The 13155-nt window shown below is 39.9% G+C and overlaps 1 protein-coding gene across 1 annotated transcript in view; it reads left to right on the forward strand.

Moving 5' to 3' along the window:
• Positions 1 to 2251: 2251 nt before the first annotated feature.
• Positions 2252 to 13155, forward strand: part of inpp5l (inositol polyphosphate-5-phosphatase L) — a gene marked incomplete in the record, with an annotated part of 67508 nt that continues 56604 nt past the window's right edge. The window contains 3 exon segments of the mRNA XM_032516332.1: positions 2252 to 2954; positions 11175 to 11216; positions 12573 to 12673. Of these exon segments, the coding sequence (XP_032372223.1) occupies positions 2895 to 2954; positions 11175 to 11216; positions 12573 to 12673 (203 nt within the window).

Raw genomic sequence — 13155 nt, forward strand, 5'->3', positions numbered from 1 at the left:
ACAACAGGCAGGACAGGACTGACACCAGATACTCCTCAGCAGCTATAAAGGGTTAATGTGGCGGAGCTCAAAATCGCGACTGAGTACTACAACAAGCAGCACGTTCAACTACACCAGCATCTCGTGGCGACGCGCCGCGTCGTCTTGGTGAACCTGTTGTGGTCGTTAGGCGGGCTGCGTGTCGGTCGTCATCTTCATAAGCCCCATCATCCACGTCGAGTTAGTAGTTTAACAGCCTACATGCGTGGGTTTCACCTCTCTCTCTTGGGTTAATTGGATAGTGGCTTCTGCGGACTTAAAGCAGCATCGCTGGCCTGTGGCCGCCCGACTAACGCTCAGGAACCGGACCGAGGAGCCGTCAGGCGGGCGCTGGGGTTGCGAACTCCGGGGCTCCGCCTCCGCCCGTTTATCCTTCTTAAGTTTAAATATCGCCGCTGCGAGTGTAAATAACCAAGGATAAGACCAATAGATGACTGTTATTGCCAACACTTAAGGAATTACGTCAAATCTACTGTTTTATACAAGGTGAAGTAACTTCTCTAAAGATAAACATGTAGTTAAACTGACAATCCCACAATATTTGATTGCCATGGAAACCTGTCCGTTTCAGTGCCAAACGGGTCCTGGGGAAAGATGGCGGAGCAGAGTCAGTAAACTATTTAAATACATGAAGTAATAATGGTTTGATTAAAACGAATTGTCAGCTAAATCACCGAACACAGGAATTTTAAACAGATTAGCTAAAAGTAATTGATAATACACGAAAGGTAGAAATAGCTACCAACAATAAAAAGGGGTGAATAACCTAAAATAACTGACTAACCAGTTAAAACAGTTAGCTAAAAACTACTGACTAAACCAGTTGAAATAGTTAGTTAAAACTATGACTAAATAGTATATAGTAGCTAAAACTACTGACTAACAAGTTCATAGTTAGCTAAAACTACTGACTAAACTGTTTTTTACATAGTTAGCCTAAAACTACTGAACACGAACAGTTCAAATAGTTAGCAAAAAAACTAATGACCTAAAATGTTCACATAGTTAGCTAAAAACTACTGACCTAAACTGGTTTAAAATAGTTAGTCTAAAACTACTGACTAACAAAGTCACATAGTTAGCTAAAACTACGACTAAAACTGTTTAAATAGTTAGCTAAAATATGGACTAACAAGTTACATAGTTAGCTAAAACTACTGACTAAACTGTTTAAATAGTTAGCTAAAACTACTGACTAAACGTTTAAATAGTAGCTAGACTACTGACTAAATAGCTCATATAGTTAGCTAAAACTACTGTTAAACTGTTTAAATAGTAGCTAAAATAGGACTAACAAGTTCACCATAGTTAGCTAAAACTACTGACTAAACTGTTTTAAATAGTTAGCTTAAAACTATGACTAACACGTTTAATAGTTAGCTAGACATGACTGACTAAATAGCTATATAGTAGCTAAAACTATGCTTAAAGAGTTGAAAAATAGTTAGGTACAACACTGAACTAAATAGATCATATAGTTAGCTAAAACTACTGACTAAATTTGAAATAGTTAGCTAAAAATACTGGATAAATGTTCTGTTAGCAAAACTACTGACTAACATGCTTCATATAGGGTAGCACACAAGCACTAAACGATGACTAAAACTGTTTAAATAGTTAGCTAAAACTACTGTAACCTAAACACTGGAATACCTGCAACAGTTAGTTAGTAAAACTACTGACTAAAAGTCTCATATGTTAGCTAAAAAATACTGACTAACCAGATTGCAAAGTTAGCTAAAACTACTGACTAAACAGTTAGCCAAAAGCTATTAACTATGACAAATCAGCTCATCCTAGTAGTAACTAACTACTGACTATAGTCAGTAGTTTTAGCTAACTATGTGAACTTGTTAGTCAGTAGTTTTAGCTAACTATATAAGCTATTTAGTCAGTAGTTTTAACTAACTATTTCAACTGGTTAGTCAGTAGTTTTAGCTAACTGTTTTAACTGGTTAGTCAGTAGTTTTAGTTAACTTCACCCCTTTTTATTGTTGTAGCTATTTCTACCTTTCGTGTATTATCAATTACTTTTAGCTATATCTGTTTAAAATTCCTGTGTTCAGGTGATTTAGCTGACAAATTCTTTTAATCAAACCATTATTACTTCATTTATTTTAAATTAGTTTAGCTGCTCCGCCATCTTTCCCAGGACCCGTTGGCACTGGCAAACGGACAGGTTTCCATGGCAATCAAATATTGTGGGATTGTCAGTTAATACGATGGTTTATCTTTAGAGGAAGTTACTACCATTGATATAAAACAGTAGATTTGACATAATTCCATTAAGTGTTGGCATAACAGTCCATCTATTGGTCTTTATCCTTGGTTATTACACTCTCAGCGGCGATATTTAAACTTAAGGAAGGGTAAACGGGCGGAGGCGGAGCCCCGGAGTTCGCAACCCAGCGCCGCCTGACGGGCTCCTCGGTCCGGGTTCCTGAGCGTTAGTCAGGGCGGGCAACAGGCAGCAGGTGCTGCTTTAAGTCCGCTAAGAAGCCACTAGTCCAATTAACCCAGAGAGAGGAGGTGGAAACCCACGCATGTAGGCTGTTAAACTAACTAACTCGACGATGGATGTGGCTTATGAAGATGACGACCGGACACGACAGCCCGCCATAACGACCACAACAGGTTGAACCAGAAGCGACGCGGCGCGTCGCCAGCGAGATGCTGGTGTAGTTGAACGGTAGCTGCTTGTTGTAGTAGTAGTCGCGATTTTGAGCTCGCACATTTAAGCCCTTTATAAGCTGCTGGAGAGTATCTGGTGCAGGCCTGTCTGCCTGTCTGTCTGGCTGTCTGGCTGCCTGTCTGTCATTCGGCCACAGTTTCCTTGTGAAGGTGGAGAAGGTAACATGGAAACCTACACTGATGTGCTGCTTGTCACCGCGAACGTCGGCTCGCTCTTTGACAATGTAAGTAGACTGGAAGGTAGGAAGAAACTACAAAAACTACAAAACTACACCAGGCTGCAGGAGTAGTGCTCTTACAGGCTAATAAGAGACATCATTAGTCTTTATAATGGTATATGTTGGAATGCTGTTGTTTTCTTGCATAGACAGAGACCACTGAAGTTATATAAAAGTTCATTTTTACTTGTGAACACAAGGCGGGGGGGGGGGAATCACCAGTTGCCTCTTGATACAATATCGATATTATTGTGATTTTAAACATATTGCAATATTCCGCAATGCAAGAAACATTCATCTGTTTGTTCATATCACTTCAATTTTATTGCTGCTAAATGGGACAAACTGACCAACAATATATAATATATAATATAATAAAGTATCCATACATGGCGCCAGTCTATTGATAAAGTATTGCCACTGAACATATTGCAATATAGTTATATATTAATATATTAATATATATTTCACCCTAGTTTCCACACTACAGAATACTACAGAAAATGCCCAACTGGAAGCTCTCAACAGCTGCTTATTTATACAGAATAGATGTTTTACAACCCCCCCAGTCATACAAAAAAAGTCCCACTTATCCTCCATTGGGTTGGCACTATGCTCTGGGGGTGTTTGCCCCCCATTTCTAATTAAACACCTGCGTATGGGGTTCCCCCCAACCCCCCCTCATTCCACCCCCCCCCTGGAATCAGGCCGGTTCCCCTCCACTCAATTCCCCCTGCTAGGCGCTCTTCCCCTATCATTCCACTGACTCTGGTGTTTCATCATTCATTCACTGCCGCTGTTCCAATCTCATTCCCCCCTCTGGCGTTTCCCCCTCTCATTCACCCTGCTATGGCGTTTCCCCCTTCATTCCCTTGCTCTGGCGTTTCCCCCTCTCATTCCCCCTGCTCAGGGTTTCCCCTCTCATTCCCCCCTGCTCTGGCGTTTCCCACCTCTAAGTCCCCCCCTGCTCGGGCGTTTCCCACCTCTCAGTCCCCGTGCTCTGTTTCCCAATCCTCATTCCCCTGCTCCTGCTCTGGCGTTCCCCCTCTCATTCCCCCTGCTCCTGCTCTGGCGTTTCTCCCTCTCATTCCCCCTGCTCTGGCGTTTCCCCCTCTCATTCCCCTTGCTCTAGACAAAATAACCTGGATGATAAATCCATTACATCAGAATAAAGAGAAGCCGTTTGTATTCAGCACAAATAAACAGAATATTACAGGTAACAAGCATGAACAGAGTCATATATTGATTAAATTAACTGTCTATTTATGTTATTTGGTCATCAGACCGGTCTCACTTTGCGTTTAGCTAAGTTGACTTATAAGTTTCTCTTGTCATTTGTTATATTCCCCAAGACATCCATGACATTTCATGTCACACAGACTATCTAAAATAGTATTATTTATGTAAATTAGTCCTTTGTGGACCCTCTTTTGATCCCAGCTTGTTAAATGTGAACAAGTTGTGGACAAAACAAGACATCTGAGGACGTCTTCGGGGGTTTTGGAACGATCGGATGAGACGAAGCATATCATTTTCTATGGGAAAAGTCCTATAAACACAAATACAAAATTATAAAACACATTCAGACAGAACAGCGTTAACACTGATCCACATTTTTCACATTTTAGAGAAACAATGCAACAGATTAATCACCAATCAAAGTAATTATTAGTTGTGGCCCTAGATTTAACCTCTGAGGACAAAAGACGCACCGGCCATGTTTGACAACCCTCCTACTCAAAAAGCAATATTAAAAAAATGATATTTTAGACATTTATTTACTATTTTATTCATATTACTTAGGTGAACCCAATACTTTTAACTCATTTGAAGCACCAAAACAATTAGAGCGTCAAACTGACCCATTTAAAAGTGTTTATATCAGAAATATTAGATTTCTTTCAACCAAATTGCCCAAAAATAACATGGATGATTCCATACAACGTTCTTAAGGTGACATTAATGATTACTTTCATTGAATTTTTGGGGTATTTTATTTAATCTTATAGCGTTTTTAATGGTTTCCAAACAGTATCCGGACTAAACTTTGACATCATCCCGTCTTAGATCCACTCAACATCCTCTGATCTTAACTAGTAGTCAAAATAATTCATAATTTCGGCCTTTTTAACTAAAAAATATATGTATAATTTGATATAAATGAGCTTTGTTGACCATGAATTCCAAGAATAAGTGTAAAACCTGTTATTAAACCAGCTCAGGTTTTTTTTTAAAAAGCACCAAAAGCTGGAAAAAGTGACGAATAAATCAGAAAAAGCGGCAAAAACATCGGAAAAGCACAAAAAAAAAAAATTCATTTTCAATTTTGACCTGGAAGTTCATGGTTAACGGGAAGACAGCTCAAGGGTTAAGGCAGAATAATCTCTTCACACATTAATCTGGAACAAATTTGAGCCTCAATACACAGAAAGCTAAGTTTGTTAACATGTTGTTATGAAACACAGAGATCAGGTTAAATGGAAATACCCTAAAAGGAGAATTCAAAAATAAATATAAAACATGTATATAATCCAATCCAACTTTATTTTATCTTCCCGTCAACAATGGAAAAAAAAAACGTTTGGTCGCTTTTTTTTCAACTTTATTATAATTTTTTCTGACATTTTTTTGTCACTTTTTCAATGTTGTGGATGCTTTTTTTTTTTGGATGTTTTTTTGCCAAAGTATTTTGATGTTTATATTGTTGACATTTTCAGCGCTTATTTCGACGGCCCATTTTTTGTGCCAAAAAAATAAATAAATAACTGAAAACCTGGTCAATTTTGACCCAATGGACAACATGAGGGGTTAAAACAACCAAAGTGCTGTACACAAAAATACAAAAATACAACATTTACATCACAAATAAAAATAATACCTGCACAATAAAAGCAATTAAACTAAATAATTAAAGGCAGTAAATGAAGTCGACATCTTACAAAGGCCACAGAGAAGACAGGAGGGCTTTAAGAAGTTAGTAGTAGTAGTAGTAGTTTTAGTAAAATAAAAATATGTATATACATATGCATTCATACATATTGTGTATATAATTAAAATGACCGATAAAGAAGGTCATGCACTTCTCAGCACAATCTTCCAAAATGATTGAAAGTCACTAAATAAAAATTCCACATGTGCAAAAAGGAGAAGGAAGAAGTTCATAAACCCCAACATTCTCGGTCATATTTCCCTTTCTTTCTACTTTTAGTGCTTAGTAAATACACATCTCGCTGCACTTATTAAGCCAGTAGACACACACACACACACACACAACACACCACACACACCAACACTACACTGGTTTTGGTCTGGATGAGCAAACCTAAGAGGCAAAGTCACACATGAGATAAGCCCTTCTTGTTGGCTTATATAATTTTCGAGACTTTCCAGTTGTAAAGACACTGAGAACAATTAACTAATTGTATATCAATTAACCCTGTGTGTCTCGGGTCAATGAGTCTGTGTCCTATATCAATGTTCTTTTTAATCCCCAAAAAACATGATTGATGTCCAACGCTCTTGGGCAAGTACAAATCTTACTTTCATTAATTGGTGTCTTATTCTATTTTATAGCATGTAAACAAATTGAGTGTTTTGAAATAGTGTTGAGTGTAAAAGTTGATATTCCAGTCTGTGATTATCAACAACACCTTCCTTTATTTAGTCTCGATAATTCTAATTCTGCTTTACTAAACTCAACTTAGGTAATTTTCCTTATAAATGAGGATATTGATACTAAATTCCAAAAATAAACTGTAAAACTAAAGTTATTAGTGTGACATAATATATATTATATATTATATATTATATATATATATATATATTATATTATATTATCTATATATATATAAAATGCCTTCAGACCCCAGCGGGGTAAAGAGACTAGTCTGTAATTACCTTTTAGTTGGGTCTATAGGGTTACAAGGCGTGTTGGACTCTGCAGGGGGGAGGGGGGCGGGGGGGGCGGGGGGAGGGGGGGGGGGGCTCTTTACACTCATGGAAATTTGGCTCAGGGCCATGTTTCGGTTTCCAGATCTGTCTCTAATGAAAACATGTTAGATCCCATGTGGGAGATATGTAAACAGATGATACACCCCCCCCCCCCCCCCCCTCCCGGGGGAATTGAGCTTTCTGCAGACTGAGACCCCCCCCCCCCCCCCCCCCCCCCCCCCCCCACCCCCCCCCCACATCCTGTAAACAGACCTACCCGCCCCCGTTGGGATCAGACCTGAAGAACATCACGGGATACCCTGTGCTTTTAAAGGGGACGATGCAGATTTTGAGTTAGCTGAAGACGCTTCAGAGTCATTGGAACGGGTTAATGACCTGTAGGGGGGCTCTATAGGGGACCTGTAGGGGGCGGTCTAGGGAAACCTGTAGGGGGAGCTTCTAGGGAAACCTGTAGGGGGGGGCTCTAAGAGAAACCTGTGGGGAGCTCTATAGAAACCTGTAGGGGGAGCTCTGTGAATAGAGAAACCTAAAAGGGGCTCCATGAGAAACCTGTGGGGGATGGGGGGCTCTATAGGAAACCTGTAGGGGAGCTTATAGGGAAAACCTGTAGGGGGCGCTCTGTAGAAAGAGAAACCTAAAAGGGGGCTCCCTAGAGAAACCTGTGGGGGATGGGGGGCTCTATAGAGACCTGTAGGGGAGCTCTATAGAGAACCTGTGGGGGATGGGGGGCTCTATGGGTATACACAAACCCTGCATGCAAAAAAGGAGGAAAACAGCAAAGAAAGGGCCGACCCTGCACAGCGCTTCACCGTCCCTTAACAGCGTCCCTACGTCTAACAGCGTCCCCTTACCAGGTCCCCTATAACAGCGTCCCCTATAACAGCGTCCCCTTAACAGCGTCCCCTATAACAGCGTCCCCTATAACAGCGTCCCCTATAACAGAGTCCCTAAACAGCGTCCACCCCTGTAACAGCGTCCCCTTAACAGCGTCCCCTCCACGGCCCTTAACGTCCCCTTAACAGCGTACCCTATAACAGCGTCCCTATAACAGCGTCCCTTACAGCGCCCTATAACAGCGTCCCCTATACAGCGTCCCCTTCACGCGTCCCTTAACAGCGTCCCTATAACAGAGTCCCCTATAACAGCCACGTTCCATAACGCGTCCCTATAACAGCGTCCCTATAACAGCGTCCCCCTATCACGGGTCCCCTTTCACGGGGTCCCCTTGTCAACGGCGTCCCATTTTCACGGCGTCCCCTCACGGCGTACCCTTCACGGCGTCCCTTCACGGCTTGTCCCCGTTCACGGGTCACCCTTTCGGCGTCCTCACGGGACATTTAAGGTCCCACAGCGCCCCTATAACAGCGCCCCTTTACAGGTCCCTTAACCGTCTAACAGGTCCCTATAACAGCGTCCCTATAACAGCGTCCTTAACAGCGTCCCTATAACAGGTCCCCTATAACAGCGTCCCTATACCAGCGTCCCTATAACAGCGCCCTATACTAACAGCGTACCCCTATAAAAAGCGTTCCCCTTTAAACAGCGTCCCTAAACGCGTCCCTTTAAACAGCGTCCCCTTTCACGGCGTACCCTTTCACGGCGTCCCTTTCACGGCGTCCTTTCACGGGTCCCTTTCAAGGGTACCCTTAACGGCGTCCCCTATAACGGCGTCCCCTTTAAGGGCGTCCCCTTTAACAGCGCTGGGACCCCGAGAGCCTCAGAGCTCTTTATCCTGCGAGACGTCACGTCTCTTCGACTCGGTGCCACCAGGAACATTTCTGTGGCTCAGCAGCCGTCTCCTGGAGATGGAGCCATAGTTGTTGTGTGAGCTTGTTGCGTTGAATAGATGTTATTGTTACACAAAACCTTCCCTTTCACATATAAATGGTATAAACAAGACAAATTGCAACTCATCAAAAAGCCGTCTTGGTTCGTCTTCAGCACTCTGGTCTGGTTGGAATAAACCTTTAAATCAGCCACTTACATGTGGAGATATGCAGCTCTATACACGCTAAAAGTCCTGATTATTCAAATGGAGTCTGGTGTGTTGGAGATGTTGAGTCTGTTTCATGTTAAATTAAAAGGATTTTACTCTTTAACAAGAAGATATAGATAGATATTTATAGAGAGAGAGAGAGATGTATACACATATACATCTATATATATATATAGATGTGTATATATAAATATGTATGTATATATATATATATGTGTATACATACTTATATATCGTATAATGTATTATTTATGTGTGTGTGTGTGTGTTTTGTAATGATATATATCCTATATACTCTTGATATATCTACTATACGATGTATATAGATGTATATAACATCTATATACTATCTATATCTATATATAATGTATACCCATAGTATAGGTAATACACATCTATATATATATACCAACTACTATATACTCTCAAAAAAGATCGCATCTCTCGCTATAATTAATGAGATGTATACCATTATCCATCGGTCTATCTATCTAATATTAGTAGAATAGATAGAATATTATGTAATCATATATCATATAATATATATTTCCGGTTATGTTTGAGTCAGGGGGCGTGAGGTAGAATGTATCGACTGAATAGCCGGACTGCTGCAGTCCTCCGTGCCCCAGTTTCATGCAAATCCACTATGCAAAGCCGTGTCCCGCCAGGTACATGCATGCACCTGGCGTCGGGGGGGTTTTGTGCGTTGCTTTGCGGCGTGTTTGAGTACCCGGGTTAAGGAGCCGTTGGGGCTCTTTAAAGGAGCCGGAGAAGCCGGTTTTAGAGCCGGAGCAGGAAGCGTTCCCCCCCCCCAGTGCTGCTGTGCCGTTAACATTTAATTTGACCTTTCACGTGGGTGTAAATATTTGTATATTTGTACACCTGTGTACCTGTGTACCTGTGTACCTGTGCTTTCACTCTAAAGACAGCTGTTAGTTCAGTTTCCAGCTACACAAGGCAACACAGACTCCTCCCTGTGAGTTTTCATCTTCCTGCATGTTTAACCCTCGTGTTAAGATTTAAAATTAAAAACCTTTCATCAAGGTGATGGTCGTGTTCAACCTTCTGAAATTTTTGTGTTTTTTTCTACAAATTTTTAAAGCATTTTAAAGGCTTTTTACATTTGTCACTTTTTTTTTTTTCTTCACATTTTTGTTACTTTTTTCGACAAAAAAATTAAAATGAAAAACCTTTCATCAAGGTGATGGTCGTGTTTTTCGACACTTTTGTGGCTTCCCTCCAATGATTTTGGCACTTTTTCAACTTTTTTCTGAGCCCGTTGAAATTTCCGTGGGTTTTTCGACCAAATTGTTAAAGCTTTTTATTTTTTATTTTAGTTTTTTTTCAAACATTTGTCACTCTTTTTTTTTTACATTTTTGTTACTTTTTTCGACATCTTTTCACATTTTTGTCACTTTTATTGACCTTGAGCCTTTTGACATTTTCGTGGTTTTTCCCCAAATGCTGAAAGTTTTTTTTTGTTTTTTTACATTTTCCACATTTTTTTTACATTTTTGTCACTTTATTTGACATTTGTTCACATTTTAGTCACTTTTATTGACATTTTTCTCTCCCTCAATGATTTTGGCACTTTTGTTGACTTTTTCTGAGCCTTTTGAAATTTCTGTAGGTTTTTCCCCAAAATTTTTAAAGCTATTTTTTTTTTTTTTTTTTTTTTTTTTTTTTTTTTTTTTTTTTTTTTTTTTTTTTTTTTTTTTTACATTTGTCACCTTTTGTTTTGACATTTTTGGTACTTTTTTCAACATCTCTTCAATTTTTTTGTCACTTTATTTGACATTTGTTCACATTTTAGTCACTTTTATTGAAATATTTCTCTCTTTTTCTACACTTTTATTTAAAGTTTTTTTTACAAATTGTTTTCTCTCCAAATGCTATAAAAAATGACAAAAAAACACAAATTCAATGAAAGTAGTAAACTTATTATGTATTTATCTTGCGAGGAGCGTTGCTGGGAGCCGTCCACGTTACTTTTTTGGAAAATTAGTTTGAAAGAAACCCAAATTTCTGATAGAGAAACCTTTTGAAAAGGGGTCAAATTTGACCTGAAGACAACAGGAGGGTTAATATAAAACTCGCTGTCAGGGATTCTGTAAATTTGGAATTAATTACTTCTCTTTAAAGGCACCCAGTGGGCCTGACTAGACCCTTTGGCGGACCATTTCTGGCCCATGGGCTGTATGTTGGACACCCTTGTTTTAGACCATTCCTTTCGAAAGATTGCCGCCTTTTGATGGATTTTTCTCTTTGTCCTTTTACAGGTGGGTGAAATTCAAAATGAATGGCTACAAGAATTGTATCAGGTGAGTGTGGACCTCCTGAGTCTCGTATCAATAATTAATTGTTTTACCCATTTAGTATTTCCACTCCACCCGGGCAGTGTCACATGGATGTCTCTCTCACATTTCGTGGACAGACTGCTGCAGTTCAGACAGATGAAAACCATGTAACATAGTTGGTTCTGGCACCATTACATTGGTTTACATTATCACAAATGATCAGGTTAATATTCAAAGTGTCTGTCAACGTGGAAAGGATTTCTAATGAGTTCGACCTTTCTCTTAAAGAATAAACAAAGCGTTGCAAAATTGGGTTTGCTAAACCCACCAGACTCCATGTAAATAAACCATAATTTTAGCATCGTAAAGTACACTTCATTCAAAGTTGAAAAAACCCAAAATAAAACTATGAAAAGCCATGTTGGGTTGGCTTTCCACTTTTCCAACTATCCCAACTCTAGTTTTTGTTGAAATAAACACATAGTTTACCGATTTACATGTGACAATATGTTGGCTCTATACACGCTAAAAGTACTGTTTTTATAATGGAGTCTGGTGGGTTTAGCGCTAGCAACTTCAGAGCAGTTTCTGGTTAAACAGAAAGGTCTCAAAGAGGATTTGATGGTCTTCCACTTAAGGGATCCTTTCCATAATGTTGTCAGACACTTAGAATATTAACCTGAGCCTGTCAGCAGCAAAATGAGCACTTTAGTGAAGGTAAATACAAGTTGGACAATTGCCCCATTACCTTACAGTGAAGCTTGTTTCTCTGGTGCCGACTGCAGCGATATCGCTAAATACCGGACCAATGTCAAAGATTGTTGTTCCCATCACTCACTTAGACACAAAAACATGTGAAAAAGCCTTAAATCTGAAGTCAAACCTAGGGAACACAGTGCTAATCCTGTAACACGCAGATTTCCCCTTCACTCCTCATTAATGTCTATAGTAATAGCCATCTGTATATATGTATAGTACATATTCACCTGTAAACTCTGTTATAGTAACGACCATCTGTATATTATGTTAATTGTACATATCTGTAAAAATTCTATTTATAGTAATATCCACCTGCATATTATATTCAGTACATATCCGGCTGTAAATTTTGTTCACAATCCTAGTTATCTATATATTATATTCATAGGACAAATCTATCTGTAACATTCTGTTTATAATAGTATTCATTTCTATATTTATTCAGTACTTATCCATGTCCTGCCCTTATGGAACCAGTGTATATCCTGCACCTGCTGCTATTACACTTCTGGTTAGACCTGAACTGCATTTCGTTGCCTTGTACCTGTGTAATGACAATAAAGTTGAACTAATCTAATCTTAATCTGTAACGTAAGACGTGTTTTTGCGGCTTTGTCCCAGACTATCCGCAGCCACAGGCCGATGTTCATCGCCCTGCATCTGCAGGAGGTCGGAGGGAAGGACTACATGCTCAACATGGGCCACACCGACAACTTCTTCAGGTAGGACAGATGTTGCTCGGTAAAGTCCCGTTCACTATTGGCGGTTTTCCACTGCGTGGTATCTACTCGACTCGCCTCGGCTCTACTCGCTTTTTTTGTTTTTTCATTACGAAAAAAAGTCCCTGGGACCTGCTACCTGGTACTTTTTTTAGTACTTTTTTTCAGTCGAGGTTCCAAGCGAGCCGAGGCGATACCAAAAGGTGACGTGGTTACCAGAACCGCTGATTTCTGAGAGACGTCAGTTCTTAAGCCGCGTTTGTTGGCAACATATGTGCGGGAGGTGTATTTCAGAAACAACGGAGCTTAAACAACCATCTAGCCCGACACCGACAGATCTACACTATTCTCACTTTTCAACTGTTCGGGCTACTAGCGGCTTCATGTCGTTTCCAAGACAAAAAAACAAGACAATATATATAACTACAGTTTTTATTTAGCTTTTCAAGTAGCGCATCAAACCCTCCCAAACTTCCTGGTCTTCT

This window comes from Etheostoma spectabile, chromosome 5 (assembly GCF_008692095.1).
Source record: "Etheostoma spectabile isolate EspeVRDwgs_2016 chromosome 5, UIUC_Espe_1.0, whole genome shotgun sequence".
Lineage (NCBI taxonomy): Eukaryota > Metazoa > Chordata > Actinopteri > Perciformes > Percidae > Etheostoma > Etheostoma spectabile.